Source organism: Scyliorhinus canicula, chromosome 1, assembly GCF_902713615.1.
Source record: "Scyliorhinus canicula chromosome 1, sScyCan1.1, whole genome shotgun sequence".
NCBI lineage: Eukaryota > Metazoa > Chordata > Chondrichthyes > Carcharhiniformes > Scyliorhinidae > Scyliorhinus > Scyliorhinus canicula.
Genome location: NC_052146.1, coordinates 63758304 through 63783025, shown reverse-complemented (window position 1 = coordinate 63783025; position 24722 = coordinate 63758304). Strand labels below are relative to the sequence as shown.

The 24722-nt window shown below is 44.3% G+C and overlaps 1 protein-coding gene across 3 annotated transcripts in view; it reads right to left on the bottom strand.

Annotated features, from left to right (window-relative positions):
* mlec (malectin) overlaps positions 1–13326 on the bottom strand; it is a 28845-nt gene extending 15519 nt beyond the window's left edge. The window contains exons 1-3 of one of the 3 annotated variants that reach the window (XM_038791797.1): positions 13195–13325; positions 5739–5831; positions 3652–3830 (exon numbers count right to left, since the gene is read on the bottom strand). In XM_038791797.1, the coding sequence (XP_038647725.1) occupies positions 3652–3816 (165 nt within the window). In that variant the 5' untranslated portion in view covers positions 3817–3830; positions 5739–5831; positions 13195–13325. Of the gene's footprint in view, positions 1–3651; positions 3831–5738; positions 5832–12735 lie in introns of all 3 variants that reach the window. The other 2 variants (XM_038791790.1, XM_038791782.1) reach the window with 2 other exon arrangements.
* Between the last annotated feature and the right edge of the window lie 11396 nt (positions 13327–24722).

Here is a 24722-nt window from a genome sequence, read left to right as displayed (position 1 = left end):
TCTTTCACAACAACATTCGTCCTGACAGATTCGCTGGTAGTTCGCTCGTGAGGCACAAAAGTGATTTACTCTTGGAGTTCATGGTGCAGACACGATGAGCTGAACAGCCTCCTCCTGTGCTGGAATAATTTGGTGATTCTGGATTTGTATTATAAACTGGCAATTCTGAAAAAAAGCTGCTTGATTGCTTATGTGCACCAGACAATTTAATACTGTTATGACCCCTATTTGCCCCCACAAAGTTAAGACAAATACAGACAAACTCTCTAACACAAGATGTTTTGAACTGTGATGTCAGTGTAATAATAATAATCATTGTTCTGCATTACAAGCCAGCTGTTTAGCCCACTGCGCTAAACCAGCCCCATCATCATATGTTTAGCCCACTGTGCTAAACCAGTGTACATCATATCATGCAAGACATAAAAACATAGAAAATAAGAGGAACCGATCATTTGGCCATTAGAGCCTGCTCCGCCATTCAATATCATGGCCGATCCTCTATATCAATGCCATAGTCTCAAGCTCGCCCCATGTCCCTTGATGCCTTTAGAGACCGAGGCTTGGCCTCACAGCCTTCAGTGGCAGAGAATTCCACAAGTTACACCGTCAGTGAAGTTTCTCCTCATCTCAATCCTAAATAATAGAATCTCTACAGTGCAGAGCGCTCATCTTCTGCTTTAACATGGTGGGAGTGGTTGACTGGCAAAAGATGACTAAGGTGTTATAGCATCAAAACCAGCAGCACTATAAAACCAAGTTCTGTGTCAGGTTTGCTGGTAACAGAGTTGCATTACAATTAGAGCCACTGCTTATGTAGCCATTTGAAAGGCGGCACGGTGGCGCAGTGGTTAGCACAGCTGCCTACGGCGCTGAGGACCCGGGTTTGATCCCGGACCACTGTCTGTGTGGAGTTTGCAAATTCTCCCCCACAACTCAAAGATGAGCAGATTGGCCATGCTAATTGTCCCTTAATTGGAAAAAAAAATTGAGTACTCAAATGTTTTACAAATGTTAGCCATTTGAAGGTCCTAGTGGATACTCAACTTTTATTTTGAAATAGCACCTCCAAGGAGTTAACTTTTTAAAAATCTATTAAAAGTACTGTCACCTGTTTTTCAGAAAAATACAGAGGTGAGCTTGTGAAATTTGGAAAGAAGCCAATGTAAAAGAAAATTAGTCATGCACTCAAAATTAACACCTTGCAAACGGGCTGTGCCTGCAGAGAGCTTTTCCACTGACAACACCGGGGTAAAGTACTGGCCTGTTTGGAAGGGAAAATCTGACTGAATTAAAGCTGCTTTTGTATCAGGTATCATAGCAATTAGCATCACAAGTTCTCAATGCACGTGTCTCACTTAGCTGGCAGCAACCCCAGGCTAGAGCGACACCATAAATACTCCAACTTCTCACGTTAGCCATTTGACATTTTAAAAGGTCCATGGGGGTTATGGAAATTCTCATTTTCATAGCACCTCCAGGGAGTCACGTTTTCTTTGTAAAAATCTATTAAAAGCACTGCCGACTCGAACTTTTCAGAAGTGCCAACGCTGCTGGAAGGACCTGGTTTTAAAAAAGGCGACGAAACTACACTGGTTCACTACAGACAAGCCTCTTACAAAAGAGGAGCTTCTGCCTGAAATCTGTTACAGATGGCTCACATTAGGTCACAAAAAGAAATCTTGAGCCACAAACTCTGTGTTTAATTAAATAAATTTTAAAAACTTGTTGCTGACCACAATCTTTGTCATCTATTGCAGTAATTCAACTGGTGTCTCTGCAACAAAACTGTTTCTCCATGATTTTACCAGAAATGACAATATGTGAATTTAACGGACTGTTTGAAATGTTGCATAAGCCACAACTTATTAATGCCTATGGATAGATAACCCAAGATTATTCAGAAATAAATATTGAAATGACATTTTGGGAAGCGAGTATTGGTTTAAAGTTTCATAAATTTCAATCACTGCTGAGCAATGTTGTATAGAAATCAAATTAATGCTGGGTGGCTGCTCTCATCCAGCATTCCTTAAAAAGACAAGAATAACATATCTTTTCATTGAGTGACATAATCAAAAAAGGCATAATTCGCTCTGTTGAGGAGGCTTTGATCTGCAAAATGTGATCAATAGGCTGAAAGTCTGGAATTTTAGGATTTGAACCTCCCATTTGCCAGCTGTTTCTCTTCAATGTCGCAGTGAGCCAAAAAAGCCAACCAGATTTAATTTTATACATTCTGAATAAGACATTAACTCCCGCTGCTACTGAACAACAAGGACGCTCTTGCATTACAAGAGTAGAGAGTTGACAGAGGACCTGCAGAAATTTCTGCTTCAGCTGCACTACAAGGTGGAAATGCCCCCCCGTACCAGAGACCTGAAAGAATTGTAGATGCAAGAGGGTGAGGGTGTAAGAATTTTGTAGTGGAGGGTGTTGACTTCAGCAAAGTAAATACAGCAAGTTAGTTTCCTACACAAGAAAAATGCCCAAGGATAAAATTTATAGGAGTAATGCTGCACACGCTACAACTGCTCAATTAAAAATGCCGAAACGCCATTTCTATTAAGTTTTACCTTATGAAAATTCACTGACCTGAAATCTTAATTTGGTTTCTCTCTCTCTGCAGATGCTGCTTGACCCGAGTGTTTGCAACACATACTGATTCTATTATACAAGTTTTATTTTGACTTTCAAATGGCTATGTCGATCACCATTCTGCAACTTTGTTGCACAGGAGCAATTTTTAAAATTAATTTGGCACAATTGAATTCTACTTTAATGTCTGCAAAAGATGAGCTGTACAACATAGGGGACCGGACGACAACTGGTAACTCAGTTCAAGAACCGGCTCAGACTACGGACTGAAAGTCTTCTTTACTGCAGGCTGCAAAGGTCACACACAACTGAATGTTACACTGCCTCCTTTTGGATGCAGGCTCACAACACAAACTACCTCTGCAGTGAACAACCATGTCATTATCTATTTTACATAGCATTATTTTACATATTTATCTAAAATTCCAGACTTTCAGCCTATTGATCACATTTTGCAGATCAAAGGCTCCTCAATAGAGCGAATTATGCCTTTTTTGATTATGACACTCAATGAAAAGATAGGTTATTGTTGTGTCTTTTTAAGGAATGTTGGAGGAGAGCAGCCACCCAGCATTAATTTGATTTCTAGACAACATTGCTCATTATCAACTTTCAATCCATCTCATAAAAAGCTTGATGAAGGCACAAATCTCATTTTACAATGCAATGCCCCATCTTAAATATCTTGCCAGCATTTGAGGAATAGTCAGCTGCTGCAGCTTTCATCACTGTGCAGCGGCTCTTGCTGATGAATGAGTGAATGGCAGTCGAAGATCAGGCTTAGTAGTGAAACCACCAAATGGTTAAATTATTTACAGGTTCAGTGGTCTTGGCTTCCACATTAAGAGCAATCGCTTAGATCATGCACCAAAAGGGTGCCACTGACGCCACACAATATGCATCCGCAATCTTTAATGGAACAAGCTAAGCTGAAGAGTGTACGTGCTGTTCACCTTAGCACTGGAATGCCTTTTTCTAAAAAAAACTATTTTGAAACTTGTGAGCAGGACACCAAAATGTCTCCCCAATCTAAAATAAATAAATTAAAAGTACCTTCTGTTGAGACTGAGCAAAATATACTTCAGCAAACTTCAGAACCAACACATAATCGCCTTCCTCTTTAATTGGAATATCATATCCAAAGGTTTCTTCGTTGTATCGTTCAGTTTGATACAAAACTTGATCCTCAGGCACTGACCGAAAAATAGGCAACCTCATTCCATAGTCTGATGCTTGAAAACAGAAAGAGAAGAAAATGCAGCAAGTTACATTAAGTTCAGGAAAACATTCACAAGGTTTTAGCTTACTACCTGCTAAGCAGTGGCTAGCATTGTGGCTTCACAGGGCCAGGGTCCCAGGTTCGATTCCCCGCTGGATCACTGTCTGTGCGGAGTCTGCACATTCTCCCCGTGTCTGCGTGGGTTTCCTCCCACAGTCCAAAGACGTGCAGGTTAGGTGGATTGACCATGATAAATTGCCCTTAGTGACCAAAAAGGTTAGATGGGGCTATTGGGTTACGGGGAGAGGGTGGAAGTGAGGGCTTAAGTGGGTCGGTCCAGACTTGATGGACCGAATGGCCTCCTTCTGCACTGTATGTTCTAAGCAGCTGCTTGAGGCATCGATTTCCTCTTCCTGCAGATATGAACTGGAGTTTTAAGTCATCTAATTAAATAAGCAAATCTAAAAGAGGTTGCAAATCACCACAATTACAGAACCAATAGTAGGCATGGTCAAAGAAATAGCTTGCGTTTATATAGTGCCTTTCAAGACTTCAGGATCTCAAGTGTTTTGCAGCCAATTGAGTCAATTTTTAAACTATTGCAATGTAGAAAACGCAAGAGCAGCGAATTTGCACATAAAGCGAGATGACAATCAGATAATCTTTCAGTGATGGTGGTTAAGAGGAAGTAGCTAGGACACCATGGTGCATTTCTTCGAATGGTGCAATGGGACATTAGACCCCCCCCCTCCCCCGAGCATTGATTGTGTGCTCAAATTTCTGGAGCGAGACTCGAACCCACACCATTTAGTTCAGAGGAGAGCATGCTATCACCAAGCCAAGACTGTTACTATACACACATCTTCCAACAGAAAAAGCAGCGTCATATTTTGCTTTTCGGGCAATTGTTCCAAATCCAGTTTCAAGAAACAGGAAAAAACGGAAACCCTGTCAAATGCATGGAAATAAAATATGCCACAAGAACAATGTTTTTTCGCAGCAATAAACAAACAAAATCGGTGTAAAGGTGAGACAAGGAAAATACCCTCCTCCATGTATAATTTAGATGCAAATGGTTTGCAAATATTAAAGTATAATTCTTTGTGAAACACCAGAGCAATCCTGCATTCTCTCAATGTTGTAGAAGTTTGTTTATCATAACCAAATATTTACAATTGAAGAACAAGGGAGTGCAAGTCAACATTTTATATGCCACGTGTTTTGCGTAAGGTACTGTTTGAAGCTGCCACCGGACCAGTGTTGTTGCCATTGACGGAACCAAGTTAATGTTAACTATGTTTGGCCAGTTGCCACTTTTAGGTATCTGCTTAAGGTTCTCACTGCAGTGTGCAACCTGAACTGTCACATTAGCTATCTTTCTTTAAGGGTCCAAATGTAAATTTCAAGTGTTCCTGATCTGTGATGAGGCAGTCACTGGGAAAAGTATTGTTTCCCAGTGTCTGGGTGTATGGATCACCTGAGCAGACAGATAAATCAGATGGGAGGGATTGCACATCCGTCCTCAGCACATCTCACTTCACATCCATTCAAGTAATGGATTTAGATTGAATTGGCTCCCTCCGGTTTTCTGCCACTCAGAAATAATTCAACGGGCCCAGGCAGAAAACTGGAGAATCTACTCTTTACGGTCAAAACTTGCATATGAACAATAACCACTTGGATCAGGTACCCACAGGGTATGTACGGAATAATATTAGTATTAGTCAGTGCCTTCAGGAATTGAAGAGAAGAAAAGGAACCAAGCCTGCTTGAATCCATTCTAATATACATTTAAGTTCAAATACCAAATAAACATTCACTGGCTGTATAAGCGTGCACTGTACATGTTGCATAAACAGAATACACACTGGGGACAATGTGGTTTACAGAAAATAAACCACTCGTGTTGCAGCCGCCATACCTCAGTCATGCCTGTGCAACCGGCGCCACTCCACTTTCGGTAAACCACTCGTCCCCGATGTGTATCCTCTACAGAATTTATATGGAGCCGGGTCTGGATCAAAGCCAAGAGACAAAACATTCAGAGGCAATGTTATTGAAGTATTTCTTCAAACACATGAATATTTGAATACCCAAATATTCATTGCAGACCTAGAGCTTCTACCAAAATGATTACAATTTAATAAGCTTCCTGCACACTTAATATTCAACAGAAGATAAACTACTGGGTACACCTTTCAGAGTTAACTTACTAAACCATTAGCCAACTAATGCACCCATCACAATTGCCCAATTCATTCTTCAATGAGTTCGTAGTGTGCAAAGACAGCTTGATTTTCACAACTATAATTGCCAACTCCCCAACAATTTTGTAGGCAACGGTTCAAGAAGGCAGCTCACCACCACTTTCACAAAGGTAATTAGGGATAACCAATAAATAAATGCTGGCCTAACCAGCAATGCCCACATCTCATGAATGAATAAATAACAAACAAACGAGGCTTGTATTTATATAAAAAAGGTTAACTTGTGTTTACATTTATGGAGCCTTAATATGCAAATACTGAAATCTTAAGACTATACCGCCTGTGAGAACAAAGTAAAATTCACTCAAATGTCCAACAATCAACATGCTGGGAACCACCAAGCAGTCCATGCTGTTCTGAAAAGTTTGACACAATGATGGAAGAATATTTTGCTATGAAACAAGGAGAGAGCCGAGTATTCTATAATGAAGTCCATTCAGGCCCATGAACTTCTAAACCGTGGAGCAGGTTTTTCAATGTCACATTCTTGGTGTTGTTCACATTTCAGATATTATGGGATTGTATTGCATAACACCAAGCATTATTTGGAATATATGTTGAAAAGAGGATTTAAAAATATTCATGGTCTTTAACTTGTTATCTGAGAAATTAGAAGGTTATGTTGAGTGTGCTTCAATGCATGAATTAAGTGTATAATTTTCATACAAATAAGGTTCAAAGGACAAGTCTGCAAATACATAAAATGATGTGAAATCAATAGATTGCAATGTTTTCAGTGTACTGTGTAGACCAGGGGTGGGCAAACTACGGCCCGCGGGCCGCATGCGGCCCGCCAAAGGTATTTCTGCGGCCCACCAAGTCATTAAAAAAAAAAAAAAAAAAAAAAAAAATTTCTAAAAAAAATTTTTTTTTTTTTTTTAATTTTTTTTTTTAAAGGTTAATGGGTGGGGGGGCTGTTGGATTACTTACTGGCATAGGGTGGATACGTTGACTTGAGTAGGGTGATCATTGCTTGGCACAACGTCGAGGGCCGAAGGGCCTGTTCTGTGCTGTACTGTTCTATGTTCTATATGAGGCGCCCAGAATCATAACCGGGTGAAGTAATTATTTTACTTAATATACTATGCGGCCCTTTGTGAATTGTGAATTTCTGAATGCGGCCCTTGCACGGAAAAGTTTGCCCATCCCCTGGTGTAGACAATTCAAAAATCAGTGTACCATACTTAACTAGTAACCAACAAGACATCGGAGATAGGATTATCGGCTATCAACTGCTAAATTCTTTGCTACTGATCTCAACAAGGCACAATAAACACATCTCTTACATAGCTCCATTTAATTACCTTTTCACTAGGATTTATTGTAATCATACAGCAAAGGAGGCCATTCGGCCCATCATGCTTGTGCCATCTCTTTTGAAAGAGCAGTAGAATTTAATTCCACAGCCCAGTTTTCCCCCATAAAACTTTGCTAATGAATCTTCCTCAAACACATGTACAATTGCCTTTTGGAAGGTCCTGTGGAACCGGCTCCATCACCCTTTCAAGTGTGCATTCCAGATTATTACACACCACTACATGAAAACAAATTTTCGTAATCTCTACCAACAGTTTTTTTTTGTCAATTATTTTCAACCTGCAACATGTGGTTACCAATCTACTTGCCAGAGAAAATAATGGCGGATATGAGAAATGTTAGTCATTGAACCAGTGGGGAAACACCCTGAAATCGGTCAGGAACTCCTGATTTTTAGGTCTGACACAATTGTGGTGGGAACAATTTGGTGCGATTAATTAAAACTCTGATGCACGATGCATTTTACAACATTAGTGGTGTTTTTGCGAAGTTCAATATCCACCCACAGAGTAATGATATAAAGAAAACATGAGACCAACAACCATTTAAGGTACTTCTAGAACTTTACGTTATTGAAATGAATGAAATGAAATTCGCTTATTGTCACGAGTAGGCTTCAAATGAAGTTACTGTGAAAAGCCCCTAATCGCCACATTCCGGCGCCTATTCGGGGAGGCTGTTACGGGAATTGAACCGTGCTGCTGGCCTGCTTTCAAAGCCAGCGATTTAGCCCTGTGCTAAACAGCCCCGTTAAACATAAATTTTAGAATTGCCAAATATGAAAATCCACACCCATGTCATATAAATTAATTATTGCCTGATACATCACAAATCCAGATTTTTACTCATTCATCTGTAAAAGACAGAGAGGCAATAACACAGTGTTGCAATTAGCTGCATCAGGTTTTACCTGAACTTTAAATTTGTCACATCTTCCAGGGGTTCATAGGACAGATAAGTATCATAGGCGAGGTACAAGACATCATCCACAGCCTAAGTAGTCAACATTGAACTAATAGAGAGAGTCGGAGGATATTTGCCCCAAGAGGTGCTGCAGGGTCTAATTCTTGCCGTGGCCCAACAGACATGCTTTTACAGCAGTACTGGGAACCCTGTCTAATTTCTCCAGTTATTAATCCAAGTGCCCTGTAACCAATCGTTGCACCAGCCAAAAAGAAAAATCAATTAATTTACACACCAAGATTGAAGCTGGGTCTTAAACTGGGGTTAAAATCTGTCTGGTTTAGACAGTGTGGCACCTTTATCAGTGAACCATTAGGTGGGCTTTCAAGATAATATTTCCAGAACTAGATAGCCAAATTTGTTACAATGGCTATTAATTTCACTGATGGGATAGTAGATTCCTGGCATTGAACAATATGATTTGAACTGGCAAGATATTATAGATATATTAAGAGATTATACTATATGAGATACTACAGATTATTTTTACAGGGAATAAACATACTCTTTATTGTACTAATAATAATTGGTACTTATCAAGCAATATTCAATACACTTTGATGTATCTGAGGGTTGTCTACTCAATTCAGTATTTTCAATGCTGAAAACCAAATTTACAAGGCACGGAATTTTAAAAGTAAAATGTTCTGATCATAAAAAAGCTCCAGCTCTATACAACCGAATTTCAAATGATCCTCTTTCGAGTTATATTTATTTTCAAAGAGCTATAAAAAATGTATTATTTTTCAGCAACAAGGGTGCTCTAATCACTGAACAGGTTTGACATGTAGTTGCGTTCCTGACTTGATCCAAGTATAATGTAGGTGACAAATATCGGCTACCTGCACTTGTCGGATCAAATGTTTAAATACGGAGAGAGATACTGGGTTGCAGTGAAACTCTCCTGGCACCTCTAGGACTTGGGTTCAAATCCATTGTCTGTGATGGGATAAATATATCCTCCGCTCGAGGAATATCATGTGAAATGAGTTTGGGTCAGTCTCAACAAAGCTCATAATGGGCACAGGCCTTCAACACGTGCCCAGATTAGCAATTTCTCTTCACGATGGTCGTTGCGGTAAATGGGAAATGTCACACAAGCAAACTAATTGGGACTCTTTTGAGATTGGGGGCAAGCAGAGCAGATGGATCTTTCTTCTTCAGCTGAATATGCCATATCTAATCTACTAGCATTTGATGGGGACACTCATTACCCAAGGTGGAAAACTGCTGCATTATCTAGCGCTAACATCCCTCACACTGCCTCTCCCTCACAAAAATAGATTAGATTTTGTGAGAAAAACTGTAACAGATAATCTACACACTCATAATGCCCTGAATAGCTCAAACACACAAAAATAACTAGGTTAGATTCTATCAAGGACATCGCCAACAGGAGCCTGGCTAAAAAGCAACTGCCGCAACAATTCAGCCCCCCCTGACTCTATTCCACGCTGCTATGTTTAAAAGAAAATATTTCTTCATTAGCGACAAATATTTTGGGCCATTCCAAATTGACTGTGTGCAAGGATCATGATCACATCACGTTTGCATTTCAAGGAAGGATAGTCCAAACAAAAATAGAACATGCGCCATACCCTCAATGAAAAAACTGTTGTCATCACGTTAACTTCAAGCTAAGCAGACACAGGTTTGTCCAGAAAAACTACATCAACAGCCACGAATAAAGTGGTTACGAAAGTAGAAGGGGGAAAAAAAGAGAGCAGTTAAGTCAAATACACATTTTATTTGGATATGCCTTGGATCAAACACTTGCATCAACATTTAAAAGTTTTATTTTCTGCAGCAATTACTCTCCTCAAAACTCTCATTTACGACTGCAAACTTCAACGTGCAAACAGATGGAATTGTTAATGAAGTATCCATCTTTTCTCTTTGGCCACCATGTGAGATGAAGAGAAGTCTATCTGAATTATAACAGTGACATAAAGCTCATACAAAGACTGTGAACAAACGCATTACTCCATTAATATCCAAATAATGAAGTCTTTCATACAGTGTCTCTTCACAGCACAATCTCACCCCTATGAAATTCTTCAGGTTACCCTCATCCAAAGATGTTACAGTAGAGATGTCTTGTTTGACAAACATTTTATCTGCTCCATCTGCTCAGCAAAATTAAATAAAAAGGCATTTTCTCTCCCTGATCTGACAACACACATTATATCTACATTACAACACTAACTAGACTTCAGAAGAAATTGATTATCTGTTAAGTATCTCTGGATGCCCTGTGGTTGTGAAAGGTGCTAGAAGGCAAGTCTGCCTTCCCCTTTCTTCTAATGTTATAATTTGCCAACATTCCAGATGGAAATATGGAAGTCGAAACAAAATCAAATCTGCCGTAATCTTATTGAATGGCAGGCATGCTCGAGGGGCCAAATGGCCTAATCATGCTCACATTTTGCATGTCGGTATTTGTAATTAACAACGGAGTCAAAAATAAGCAGCTTATTTTCCTCCAACTCTGGCCCACATGGTGCTAACTCATCCCGAGTACAGATTCGCAGGTGCAACTGACTCACTCACGCATCCAATTTTTCTGTATCAGCCTGGACAGTGAATGTTGCAAGCTACTCAAGAGCCAAAACTGATTCTGTTATCACTGTAAAATTTACACACACTCCAGCCATTTGTCAATGCACTGACCAATACCTGGAGCCAGATCTCTCCCTAGTGCCCTCCAAACAAGGTTGAAGGTCAAACATGGTAACACAATAAATGAGATACATTAAAACCAGTAAAGTGATGGTTTGGCACTCGCCTTTTGATGAATTTAGGGTCTAGATCAAATTCAAATAACCAGCAACCCATGAAGATTTGCAATTATCTTTTCAGGTCCAAACAAACGCACAACAATGTACTATTGCACTGTAAAGCATAGAGTCCCAAGTTCACATCATAAATGCTCACTGCCAAGCTCCTGGCTTGCACTACATGGAGATGCAATTCCTCATGAGGAAGAAAGAAAATTGGATCCCAAGAGAAGATAATCCGCTGCTCTTACACAATGCTCATTGGCAGGTGGTAAAATACCACAGGTGTGGGAATAAGGCACCTGCCTACATTCCATTGGGGAATGCCATGCTTCACTAGAAGGGAAAGGCACACTACAGAACAATTAGTGTGGAAATGTTTCATAATAGATTTAAGATAATAAGCCAAGACTGCACTTTTCTCTGATGAAACATTTTACCCTGCATGTTGCTGCAGCATCAAGCAATCCCAGATCAAGTCAGATGCACCTCAAGGGGTTCTTATATAGCTGCCATGTTAGAATAAATAGGTGCTGATGGTCAGCATAGACACAATGGGGTAGCACGGTGGCTAGTATTGCTTCCTCACAGTTTAAGCGACACGGGCTTGATTTCAGCCTTGGGTGGCATCCTTCGTGGAGTTTGCACAATCTCCTGTGTCTGCATGCGTTTCATCCAGGTGCATGGGCTTCCTCCCACAATACAAAGATGTGCACATTAAGCAGATTGGCCATGATAAATTGTCCCTTAGTGTCCAGGATAGCTTATAGGGTGGGCAGGAGTGTGGACATCGGTACAGTGCTCCTTCTTTTGTTTATATAAATTTAGAGTACCCAATTAATTTTTTCCAATTAAGGGGCAATTTAGCATGGCCAATTCACCTACCCTGCACATCTTTGGGTTGTGGGGGCAAAACCCACGCAAACACAGGGAGAATGTGCAAACTCCACACGGACAGTGACCCAGAGCCAGGATCGAACCTGGGACCGTGAGGCAGCAGGGCTAACCCACTGCGCCACCGTGCTGCCCGCACAGTGCTCTTTCTGACAGTCGGTGCAGACTCGATGGGCTGAATGGACTTTCTGCACTGTACGGATTCTATGAGACCCATGATTCTGCAACTGCTAAGACATTAACATGGCCACGATCAAGCTCAATAAAGTAGGGTGCAGTCAGGTGGAATCCTGAATTGTTAAAACTGCGGTATCCTTTGGTAACTTGATCACACTTGGGGGGGGGGGTTAAAAGCAGAACATCCATGTGCCTTCAGATTAACATCACACTTAAGACAACCAACTAATTCTTAACATGTGCTCCAGCAATCGGTGAGAGAGAAGAGTTACTGGCCACCCATCTGTGCAAATGGAAGTTGCCTGGCACCCCCACCCCCCCACCTCACTTTGACCAAAGCAATTTGGTATGGGGGGGGGGGGGGGGGGGGTTATATTTTTCTAATTCTTGCAAATTCCCAGCTCGGACCCTGACACAAAGTCCACAGCATTTGGAGCACTGACTGAAGTCAATGAAACACATGTACTGAGGATCAACAATTAAACAGAATTTAATATTTGACCACCCACCGCCCCCGGCTTACCCCTGCCTATCTTGCCTTCCAGCGGGTCTCTCTTGAAGTGGATGCCGTGGATGTCGATGTGAGCCTCCCCGCCGGCGTTGATGGCCCAGATCACCTTGTCGCCCTGGCCGCCGGCAGCGCCGCTGCAGCAGCGGGCCGTCAGCAAGGCCGCGGCCAAGAGCCAGAGCGGGCTGCCGGAGCACGGCTCCCCTCTCCACATCTCCCACTCACTGGCTCCACAGGCTGGATCGCGCGGCCTCCGCCACCATCCAAATGCCCGCCCTCACCTCAAACAGCAACTCAATAAAACAGCACAACCGTCACATTTATCCCCGCTGGTTTCAAAAATTAAAAAAAAGATGCAAAGCCCTCCTCCCCGCCTGGAAGGTTAAAATAAATTCCCCCCTCCCTCACTCCCTCTCTCTCTCTCTGTGCACAGGGCTTGGAGAAGGAGGAGGGGAAGGCCAGGCTCAACCTAACCTGATGGCAGTCGGAGTCGGGGTGATTGACAGGGCCTTTCACCAATAGACCGCGTGATTCCGGCGCGTTGCTGCTTCGCCGGGAAGGAACGACCAATCGCCCGCCGCGGAGGCGGGTCCTCAGCTAGTCAAGTTGGGTTGCGCAGGGGGCGCGAGCTTGTTCAGGTGGCAAGTGCCAACCGAATGCGGAAGTAGGTTGACCGGCTCCATTAGTGGATGCGGAGGGGGGGGAAATAATATTTAAGCGCACGCTTTTCTTAGAAGTTCTTCCACCAAAGATGACTTGATTCGAATGTCGAAGGAGTATTGAAGTATTCTGCGTCTCTGCTGTTATTGCCGCTCCGTGATGTTGCATTCAGAACTTAATAAATGAAATATGGTGCAGAATCTCCCCCTTTCTGCTTGAAATGAGTCGATCGCGGCTCGCCAATCAGAGCAGTCCAACGCACACTTGTCGCGGTGTGATGTGGGAACGGGAGCGAATGAATGAAAGGCAGGCGCTGGGCGGGATTGGCTACAAGCGCCGTCCAATGGATACAGGTGCTGGCTGGATTGAGTCAGCAGCAACACAACACTGCAACAAATGAACCCTTGCACTGTCACCCAGTGAATGGGGTCACATTGTGAAATCAAATTCGACAGGAAAGTTGCTAAATCAGAATACAAATTAAATACTGCGGATGCCCAACATCTGGAAAGACCTGACAGTATCTGTGGAGAGAGAAACAATATTTAACGGGCATGATTTAACAGAAAAGAAAGAGTCCCGCTTTGGGTGTGAGTAGCGGGGTGTTTCTGGGTGCCTGCAGCGCCGAGAATGACCCCAGTATTAATCAGGACAATTTTCTTTGGGGGGAGGGCTTTGCAAGGAATGCCCCATCAAGGCCCACACATACCTTCATTTGGCATTGGGGCGCCAGGGTACCACCCTGCCCGGAGCCCAACCACCCGGGTAGACATGTTTAAGTGAAGTTAACTGCTTATTTAAATAAGCAAAACTGGATCACACCTAGTGAGTGCGAGATTTAGATTGTGATGTCTCGCAAGATCTCGTTAGATCTTGTGAGACGCCTCGAGCATTGTAAATCTCGTGAGGGGGGCGGCACGGTAGTGGTTATTGTGTTGCTTCACAGCGCCAGGGTCCCAGGTTCGATTCCTGTCTGCGTGGGTTTCCTCCGGGTGCTCCGGTTTCCTCCCACAAGTCCCGAAAGACGTGCTGTTAGGTAATTTAGACATTCAGAATTCTCCCTCCGTGTACTCGAACAGGTGCCGGAATGTGGCGACTAGGGGCTTTTCACAGTAACTTCATTGCAGTGTAAATGTAAGCCTACTTGTGACAATAAAGATTATTATTATTGTAATGGCCTTGTCACATCACCGGGTCAGGCATGATGAGGCCGTTCGATTGGGCCCAATGTTTCGAGTCCGTATAACCTCTTCGGAACTGTTCCAAAGAATCACAGAATTCTTACAGTACAGTGCCATTCTCTCACCTTCTCCCCATAGCCCTGCAAATTGTACATTTTCAAATAACAGTCCGCTCCCTTTGCATTGATTGTACCTGCCTCATGAGTCATAGCAAAGTTTTTAAAAATAAATTTAGAGTACCCAATTCATTATTTCCAGTTAAGGGGCAATTTAGCGTGGCCAATCCACCTAACCTACACATCCTTTGGGTTGTGGGGGCGAAATCCACACAAACACGGGGAGAATGTGCAAACTCCACACGGACAGTGACCCAGAGCCAGGATCGAACCTGGGACCTCGGCGCCGTGAGGCAGCAGGGCTAAGCACTGCGCCACCGAGCTGCCCGAGTCACAGCAAAGTTAACTCTGTTTCTCACTCCACAGATGCTATACATATAGAAATATTATGGGACAGCCCATCATGTCTGCGCCAGCCAAAAAAAACATTGCCCACTCTTATTAATAAGATAAAAGCAAATTGCTGCGGATGCTGGAATCTGAAACAAAAACAGAAAATACTGGACAATCACAGCAGGTGTGACAGTATCTGTGGAGGGAGAAGAGAGCTAACGTTTCGAGTCTGGATGACTCTTTGTCACAGCAATCATTTTAATCTCATTTTTCAGCACCTGGTCCATAGCCTTTCAGGTTACAGCACTTCGGAGGCAGATCCAGGTACCTTTTAATTGCGTTGAGTGTTTCAGTTTCAAACACCAATTTAGGTAGTGAATTCCAGACTCCCACCACCCTCTGGGCAAAAAAGGCATTCCTCATGTCCCCTCTAATCCTTCTAGCAAAGACCTTAAATCTATTCCCCCTGATAGTTGACCACTAAACTAGGAGAAAATTGTCTTTCCTGTCTACCCTGTTGATGCCCCTCATTATTTTGTGAATCTCAATTAGGTCGACCTTAGCCTCCTCTGTAGTAAAGAAAACCTACCAAATCTCTCCTCATATCTGCAATTTTCCATTTCTCTGCCCACTTAACCAAACCATTGATATAACTCTGGAGTTGACTCATTTCTGTGCCACTCAGTGTTGGGACAGTGCTAGTCGGCAGTGCCAGCTGGCAGAGCCTAGCATGATCCTCTTGCCCTGAGCAATGCACTCATCTGAACTCCCCTGGTGGGTTTTGCTTGCCTGGTGTACTCTGTGGGAGACCTGTGGTATTCATGCGGCATGAGGGAACACCAATGTGGGTGGATTATTGGATTATGTAATGGGGGGAGGGATTATCAAGAGTGGAGGCCTAACAATTAGATTTCCCGATGTTGAACGTTGGGATTCCAGTTAGGTGATTATGGTGGGGGGGGGAGAATCTAAGCGTGAAATCCCGCTGGCGTAAATCACATTTTGGCTCGATTGCGGGATTTTCCACTCCCAACAGCGACAATACCCACCAAAAACAGGAGACGAGCATCCCCCCCCATAATTGCTAAAGGAAGACACTTATAATGTTGTCAAAAGTAGTAAGTCTGATGATTGGGAAGATTTTAAAATTCAGTGAAGTGATAACTAAGAAATGAATAAGGAAAGAAAACAGGATTCTGAAAGTAAACCAGCTTCAGGCATTAAAAACAAATTGTGCAAGTTTTTAAAGTGAAATGAAATGAAATGAAGTGGAAGAGGTTCACGAGAGGACACAAGGGTTCCAGAGAGGTGAGATAGGAAAAATTACAATGGAGAATAAGGGATTGATAGAGATATTAAATAAATACTCGGAATGGTCAACATGGTAGAAGATACAAAGGGGAACCAAGGATCCTGGTGAAAATAAGGAACTTAACTAAAGTAGCATTTGTAAAGAAAAAGTATTGCATAAATTAATTAATCTTACTTTTGGATTCCCCCACATATAATAACACCTATCTATTAAACACCGTCATAATTTTGAAGACCACTCTTAGGTTATCCCCTTTATGGAAAAGAGTCCCAGCCTGTTCAGCATTTTCCGATAGGTGTAGCCTCTCATTGGCCTTTCCTGTTGACCTGATGCCAACCTTTGGGAAATGACACTGGCATTCAGACACTGATTAGCAGGGCTCTGAGGTTTTAAATCACCATCTTCTGTTTCTCATCTAACCACGAAAGGGTGTAGAGCCAATATCACAGAGATTCTCTTGCCTCACGCCACTCTCAAATCACAGTCCCAGCAGAACGGCAGTGAAGAAAATGAAATAGTACCCATTATATTTCCTGGTAGGAGAGGGAGGGAAGCGGTTGTGAAAATAAACAAATTCCTGCTACACAGCCAGACCCTTCCCAAGGATCCCATCTGTCCTCCCCTGGCTGTTCCAAATTCCTGCTGTGGCTCACTAAATTCCCTGTCATTCCTTCTGGGAGTTCTGCAGAATTTTATGGCATCTTTACAAGATGGCTTCATGTCACGAATTGTCATCACATTTTACCACAAAGATTTTAAGAGCATATGTAAGTGGGAATTTTCCAAAAAGCAGCCCTCAGTCAGTTATATGGTTGTAAATAACTGTGCCCTCCTCTTCTATGATGATTATCACCAGTGCTTGCCTCACAATTCTTTAACTATTTGCCAGGAAGGATGGCGACAGTAAGGAAGGCAGCAGGAACTGGTTTGACAGAAAATTAATGAGAAATTTGGAAAAGTACCTGAAGATAAATTTTTTGAAGGAAAAATAAAGAAATGATGAGAAAGGGTCTGAGCTTATAGTCGGCGGTGGACTTTCACAGTTCTATGCATTCCTGCATTTGCTAATACTAAAGGCTAAACTAGAATACTAAACTAGTAAACCCAAATTCTGTTTTTCATTACTTTTTTAAAAAAATGAAACTTGCTCCCGTGCCATAAAAGAATAATGCGTGATTGCTTGCAGAGGTTGTAAAAGCCCTTCAGCTCAGTTTAACAAGAAAGATTTAATTCCTGGGGAAACCGCTTGTTTAAACGAGAGCTTGGCCATAAATTCAGAAGTAATTGTTTTCTCAGCACACAACATTGCATTTGATACAAAACAAAACACCCTCCTTCAGTTACCAATCCAAACCTCCTCTCCCTATGCAAAAATAAAAGTTAAATCTGAAGAGTGAAGCAGGACATTAATGATAAACAGTGTGGGGTACAATTCACTATCCATGTGTGGGGGCCATTGTTGGGTTGCTTTGATTCAGCCTCCACAGGAACATAAGGTGGAATGTAATGGAGGTGACGGTAAACCCGCTCGCCAGATGGAGAGCCAATGGCAGCTCCGCGTCTCCTTTTGGCCTGGCCCGCCGAATTACGTGCCAATGATGCACTTCACTGAGGAGTGATGGGCATTTCCTGGGATCAAAGACCCAAGAGGAACATCCCCTGCCCCTCGCCCTGCAAAACTCCCATCCAATCAGAGACAGGAAGCTGTGCATTGCTCAGCAGCGCCACCAGGGCTGCTGCCAGTAATGCTGAAACCCCAGGCCCAATACTGGATAGCCAAAGGGCCACAGCTGAGCGATGGGGTGAAGGGGCAAGGGTGGGGACTGGCTCACTGTGCCCGGGTAATGCAATAGCTCCGGACACGAGAATCCATCCAGTCTTCTACACTTCTGTTCTGAAGTTGCCCATGAGGCTAAGGTGCATTTTAATAGATTTTAGCTACCCTCAATACCTCATTGAATACATGTTTCTGTTCTGAAGCTGCCCACAGAAGCTGAGATGCATTTTAATCGATTTTAGCTGCCCTCAATACATCATTGAACACACATGAGTCTGGACACTGAGGGTGTCTTTAACGCCCAGAACCCATTCGCTATCGCACAGTACAGTGGATGCTGGGACAGTCAGTAAATTTAAGGATGAGTTAGACAGATTTTTAATTGGTAATGAGTTAAAGGGTTATGGACCGTAAGATATTGGAGCAGAATTAGGCCACTCAGCCGATCAAGTCTGCTCCGTCATTCAATCATGGCTGATGTTTTCTCATCCCCATTCTCCTGCCCTTGGGGGCCGCGTAACTATGGAGAACGGGTAGGGTGGTGGAGTTAAGGCCAGCATGAAATCAGCCATGATTGAATGGCGGAGCAGACTCGATTGGCCGAATGGCCTAATGCTGCTCCCAAATCTTACAAACTTGCAGAGTTCATTTTGAGCCCTTGGTGCCTTCAGGATTTTTGACTTGGGAGACATTGTAACTGAGCCCAGTCTTGTCATAGAATCATAGACCTCATCTCGCATCAACAGACAGGAGACATTGTTACTGAACCCAGTCTTGTCATAGAATCATAGACCTCATCTTGCATCAACAGACAGGAGACATTGTTACTGAACCCAGTCTTGTCCTCATCTCACACCAACAGACTCAACTTGGATTAATATAAAGATTTAACTTATGAAACCGGCCCAATGCATTTCACACATGCACACTTTCCAACAGGAGTGTGATAATCGCAATCTGGAGCAGGAACCATTGTCTAATTTTCCGCTCCTTAACTTAGCACCTGTAGGGAATGAGGCGCTCCGGAGGGAAGCTGCAGACCAGGAGCAGGTTTATCATTGATGAGTTAGCTGATTTGAGCTGGAATGGTGGTGTCGTCACTATGATTAACCTCTGCCTTTCTGGGCTAGTCTGAGCAAGGAAAAATCAGATAGGGCTCCTGCTTCTTCAATATCCAACGACTCAATGTTAGACAGTAGGCAAATGGCAGGAAAGCATTAGTCTGTTCCGTAATACTGTCCACAATCAAATTGGTTACCAGTATTTTGTGTACAAACTCACATAAGAAAATCATAACTCATGTGAGTTCCTGGATGACTGTCAGTGTCCATGAAACTGGTCAGCATTTTTAGAGAGGGGAGAATTTATTTTTAAATCGCACAATGAAATAAAGAAGAATGCTTCAGTTTACTAGTTAAATAGATCAGCAGAAGGAAGTTAAAACTATTCACATACACCGACAACAACAAAAGGTCCTCCAAAGATAATGTTAAAAGTGTTGACTGTATGTTTACGAAATACATTGAATTGGAGTGGGCTTGAGAAACTAAAGTGAATTGGGGGAAGCACGGTGGTGCAATGGATAGTACTGCTGCCTCACGGCACTGAGGTCCGAGGTTCGATCCCGGCTCTGAGTCACTGTCCGTGTGGAGTTTGCACAGTCTCCCCATGTTTGCGTGGGTTCCGCCCCCACAACCCAAAGATATGCAGGAAGGCAAGTTGGACACGCAAAATTGCCCCTTAATTGGAAAAATGAATTGGGTACTCTAAATTTCTAAAACAAAAGGAGAAAAAAAGAAAGTGAATTGGGATGCTTTTCAATGGCTTTCAAACTAGACAGGACTGGGTTCCTCAAATCCTCACCCATTGAGCTTTCACAGTGATGCCAAATGTCTCTGCAGAAAAATATACACATGTCCCTGAACCATAACTAAATTAGATGATCGAAACACGCTTTGCTGAAAAACAGCCCTTTACCACTTCTCTCTGGTTCCTGTCACTCAGCCAACTTCTTGCCCATGCTGTCGCTGCACCTTTCGTTCCATGAGCTTCAACTTTGCTGACAAGCCTGTTATGTGGCACTGTATCAAATGTCTTTTGGAAGTCCATGTACACCATGTTCAACTGCATTACCCTCATCAACCCTCTCTGTTACCTCATTTAAAAATAAATCAATCAAGTTAGTTAAACACATTTTGCCTTTAACAAATCCACGCTGGCTTTCCTTAACTAATCTACATTTGTTCACATGATTGCTAATTTTGTCCCAGATTATTGTTTTGAAAGGTTTTCTACCACCAAGGTTAAACTGACTGGCCTGAAGTTACTGGATTCACCCTTACACCTTTTTTTGGAGCAAGAGTGGAACATTTGTAATTCCCCAGTCCTCAGGAGGAGTGGTGCTTTCTCCTATGCTTCTTCATAAACATATTAAATGTGAATATATGTCTATCTATCTACCTACATCCCCACCACTGGTGGCAAGATATAATTACAGTGTGGCAATTTTATTTAGGTGATTTAAAAAAAAATCAATCATAGGTTGTGAGTGTTGCTGGCAAATTTAGGATTTATTGACCATTCCTAATGGCCCTCTATGAGTGCTGGCAAGCTGCCTTCTTGAACCATTGCAGTCATTGTAGTGGAGGCAAACCCACCCAAGCAACCTTGGCAAGTTGCTGCAGTGCATCTTTCAGATGGCACAACTGCAATAATTGAAGAGGGAATAAACGTTTAAAGTGGTGCTTGGGTTGCCAATCAAGTGAGCTGCTTTGCCTGGATTTTTAAAAATTCATTCATGGGATGGGGGCTTCACTGGCTGGGTCAGCATTTATTGTCCATCCTGAATTGCCCTTTGACTGAATGGTGCTAAGCCACTGGAACTAGACCTACCCTTTGTCAAGGAGCCATGCATCTGCTGGTGTCCACATGCATATCCACCTTAAATGATGTCCCACACCCAGGAGTCTACCTGGTAGACCAAGAAGAAACCAACACACTCCCCACACCGATAAGCCCTGCGGTGATCAGCAAGAGGTGACAGGAACAGGACCATGAGATCTGGAAGTCCTGAGCTTCGGACCGGCACGTAGTCAGTGGAGTTTGATTGAGTCGTCTCGGGCCTGGAATCATAGAATTTATAGTGCAGAAGGAGGCCATTTGGCCCATTGAATCTGCATCGGCCCTTAGAAAGAGAACTCTACCTAAGCCCACATCTCCACCCTATCCCCGCAACCCAGTAACCCCACCTAACCTTTTGGACTCTAAGGGACAATTTAGCATGGCCAATCCACCTAACCTGCACATCTTTGGACTGTGAGAGGAAACCGGAGCACCTGGAGGAAACCCACACAGACACGGGGAGAAAGTGCAAACACCACACGGTCACCTGAGGCTGGAATTGAACCCGGGTCCCTGGAGCTGTGAGACAGCAGTGCTAACCACTGTACCACCGTGCCACCCCAAATAGGATCAGGAGAGCTTTTCAGCAGCTTTCTTCATGACTGAGCAGCCCTCTTCAGGATCCACTCTGCTCATCCTGCATGGGGAAAGGGCAAGAAAAGGTGTCCATCTCCAACCTGGTTGGAAAACTATATTGGAACATTGAACATAGAATAATACAACACAGTACAGGCCATTTGGCCCCCAATGTTTTGCTGACCATGTATCCTAATCTAAGATCAGCGTAACCTACACTCCTTCAATTTACTGCTTTCCATTCTCCGACCCCCCGCAGGGTCGGGGAATCGCCCGGGGCTGGCGTAAATCCCCCCCCGCCGTGGCCGGAATTCTGCACCATCCGGGAATCGGCAGGAGCGGGAATCACGCCCCACCGATCAGCGTGCCCCCGCGCCGATCGGCATGTCCCCCGCGGTGATTCTCCGGCCCGCGATGGGTCGAAGTCCCACCGCTGACAGGCCAATCCCACCGACGTAGTTTAAACCACCTCTGGTGGCGGCGGGAATGGTGGCGCGAGCGGGCCCCGGGGTCCTGGGGGGGGCGCGGGGCGATCGGACCCCGGGGATTGCCTCCATGGTGGCCTGGCCCGCAATCAGGGCCCACCTATCGGCCGGCGGGCCAGTGCTGTGGGGGCACTCTTTATCTTCCGCCGCCACCACGGCCCCCATCATGGCGGAGGCGGAAGAGACCCCCTCCATCGCGCATGCACCGGTGGTGACATCAGCGACCGCTGACGCTCTGGCGCATGCGCGGACCGGCGAAGGCCTTTCGGCCAGCCCCGATGCTGGGCGGCGTAATGCCAAAGGCCGTTTGCGCCAGTTTTGGCGCCATCAGCGGAGCGGGAGCCACTCCGGCACGGGCCTAGCCCCTAAATGAGCTCCGCACCTTTGGGGAGGCCCGACTCCAGAGTGGTTGGCGCCACTCCGCTACGCTGGGACCCCCGCCCCGCCGGGTAGGGGAGAATTTTGCCCCATGTGCCTGTCCAAGAGTCACTTAAATGGCTCTAATGACTGACTCCACCACCTCTGCTGGCAGTACATTCCACACACCCACCACTCTCTGTGTAAAGAACCTACCTGACATTTCCCCTATACCTTCCTCCAATTACCTTATGAACCCACTTATAGATGTCTAATTTGCACTGTTTCAGAATCACGTTTAAACATGGACGAAGCCTAAACTGCCATTAAACACATGATGTTGGTTGTTCTGGGTGAGTGTGCTTAACAAGGCCTCTTGCTCTGCTCTGGTCTGCAGACTTCAGGTTGGTATAAGTTAAAAGGGGTCAGGAGTGTCTATCTCTGGTAGCGATCGTTGTGAGACACTTACTTGCTGGCGGCTGCTGTCCGAACCTCTCTCTCTCTCTCCTTCAGGGTCTTCTTGGCAAAAGCTGGTCGAGGTGCTGGTCCACGGAGGAGTGCTGGTCAAAGAGAAAGGAGGGCTGGACAAGAAGACGGAACCATGCGTGGGACCTGTCTTTTATAGGTCCCAGGGATCTGCGCCCCTTTGGGCGGACTCCCTTACCTGCCTGGAATCGATTGGGTCTCTTCCCAATCGATATGTTTGAATCCCCCCAATACTGAGGCTGTTCCTTAGCTACTGGGTGGGCTCTCAGGCTCTTTGTTTTCGAACCCTGTTGGTGCCTGAGTGTCTTCAATTCTTTTGAACTCGATCTCGCGTGTGCCGTGCGTGATGACTGTACCCAAATACATCACTTGATTCTCCAATATCTGGGCCTTTCTGGGGTTAACTTTACATCCAATCTCTTGTAAAATTTCCAGGAGCTCAGACAGAAGCGTGATGTGCTCTGCCTTGGTGTCTGTCTGCAGTAATAGGTCGTCCACATACTGTACCAGACATTCGGGTCGGGAAAATCTGGCTAATCCATTTGCCAGCTGTCGGGGGAAAATGGAGGGTGAATTGTGGAATCCTTATGGGAGGCATGTCCACGTATACTGCTGTCCTTTAAATGTGAAGGCAAATTTGTACTGGCACGCCTTTGCCAATGGGATTGACCAGAAGCCGTTGCTAATGTCCAATACCGTGAAATATTTGGAGTGGAGTCCCTGTTTGAGCATGGTCTCGGGACTTGTTGCTACCGTGGGGGCTACTGCTGGGGTTACTTTGTTGAGTTCCCGATAATCTATGGTCAGACGCCATGATCCGTCGGGCTTCTTCACTGGCCAAATAGGTGCATTATTAATTGAGGCTACTGTCCTAAGTACACCCTGCTCTAATAAGCTCTCTATAACCATTCCAATTTCTCCCTCTGCTTCTAGCGGACATCTGTACTGTCTCTGTGGTCTCGGGTCAGGTCCAGTAACTTGAACTTGTCCAGTTATTCTGCCGCAGTCGTGCCGGTGACTGGCAAATGCTGTCCTGTGTCTGTTCAAAACTGCCCTAACCTGTTTGTCCGTGCTAAGCGTGGTCGGGTCAAAACAATAGTCGCCTACTGCGCTAATCCTGTTTGCATACTCTCCTACTGTGAGAGTTGCGGGTGCTCTGTCAGATTTTGCCATTCTCCAGACACACTGATTGACTGGATTGAACGATAGGCTGTGGGCATTCATAAAATCAATACCCAGTGTGTGTTCTGCTGTGCGGGGCAGACTAACTAAAACAACGGGGTGTCTGGTGGAGATGTTCACTAGCTGAATTAATACAGGGGCTGTAATGTGTCCCTGCTGTGAGTGACCTGTAAATCCGCTGAGTGTAATTGTGGATGTGGTGGGCCATGTGTCTGCCTGTGCTGTAGTGGATGAGTTAATGGTTGTGCGGGACCCTCCTGTGTCCCAAAGTAATTCTATGGGCTTCCCTCTAATCTTTGCTTTGACCACCGGCCTTCCGGATCGGTCCCAGAGGGTCTCACAGACCCAAGTGGGGGAGCCCGAACACCATCAGTCCGTTCCGTCCACATTGGTCTGTCCTGACTGCGTCTCTATACTGTGGATAGGCTTAGCTTTGTTCCTGTTCAGAGTGCCTGTCTGCTGGCCTCTCTGAGATCTCTGTGGGCCGTTGCATTCCCTTGCAAAATGCCCTAACTGTCCGCAGTTGTAACATTCCTGCGACTTCTGTGGGGGGCTGTTCTTTCCTTCATTTACCCATGCGGGGTTTTGGTGCGCTCTTACTGCCTGTATATCTGCTGCAGCCTGAGCTTCTTCTGG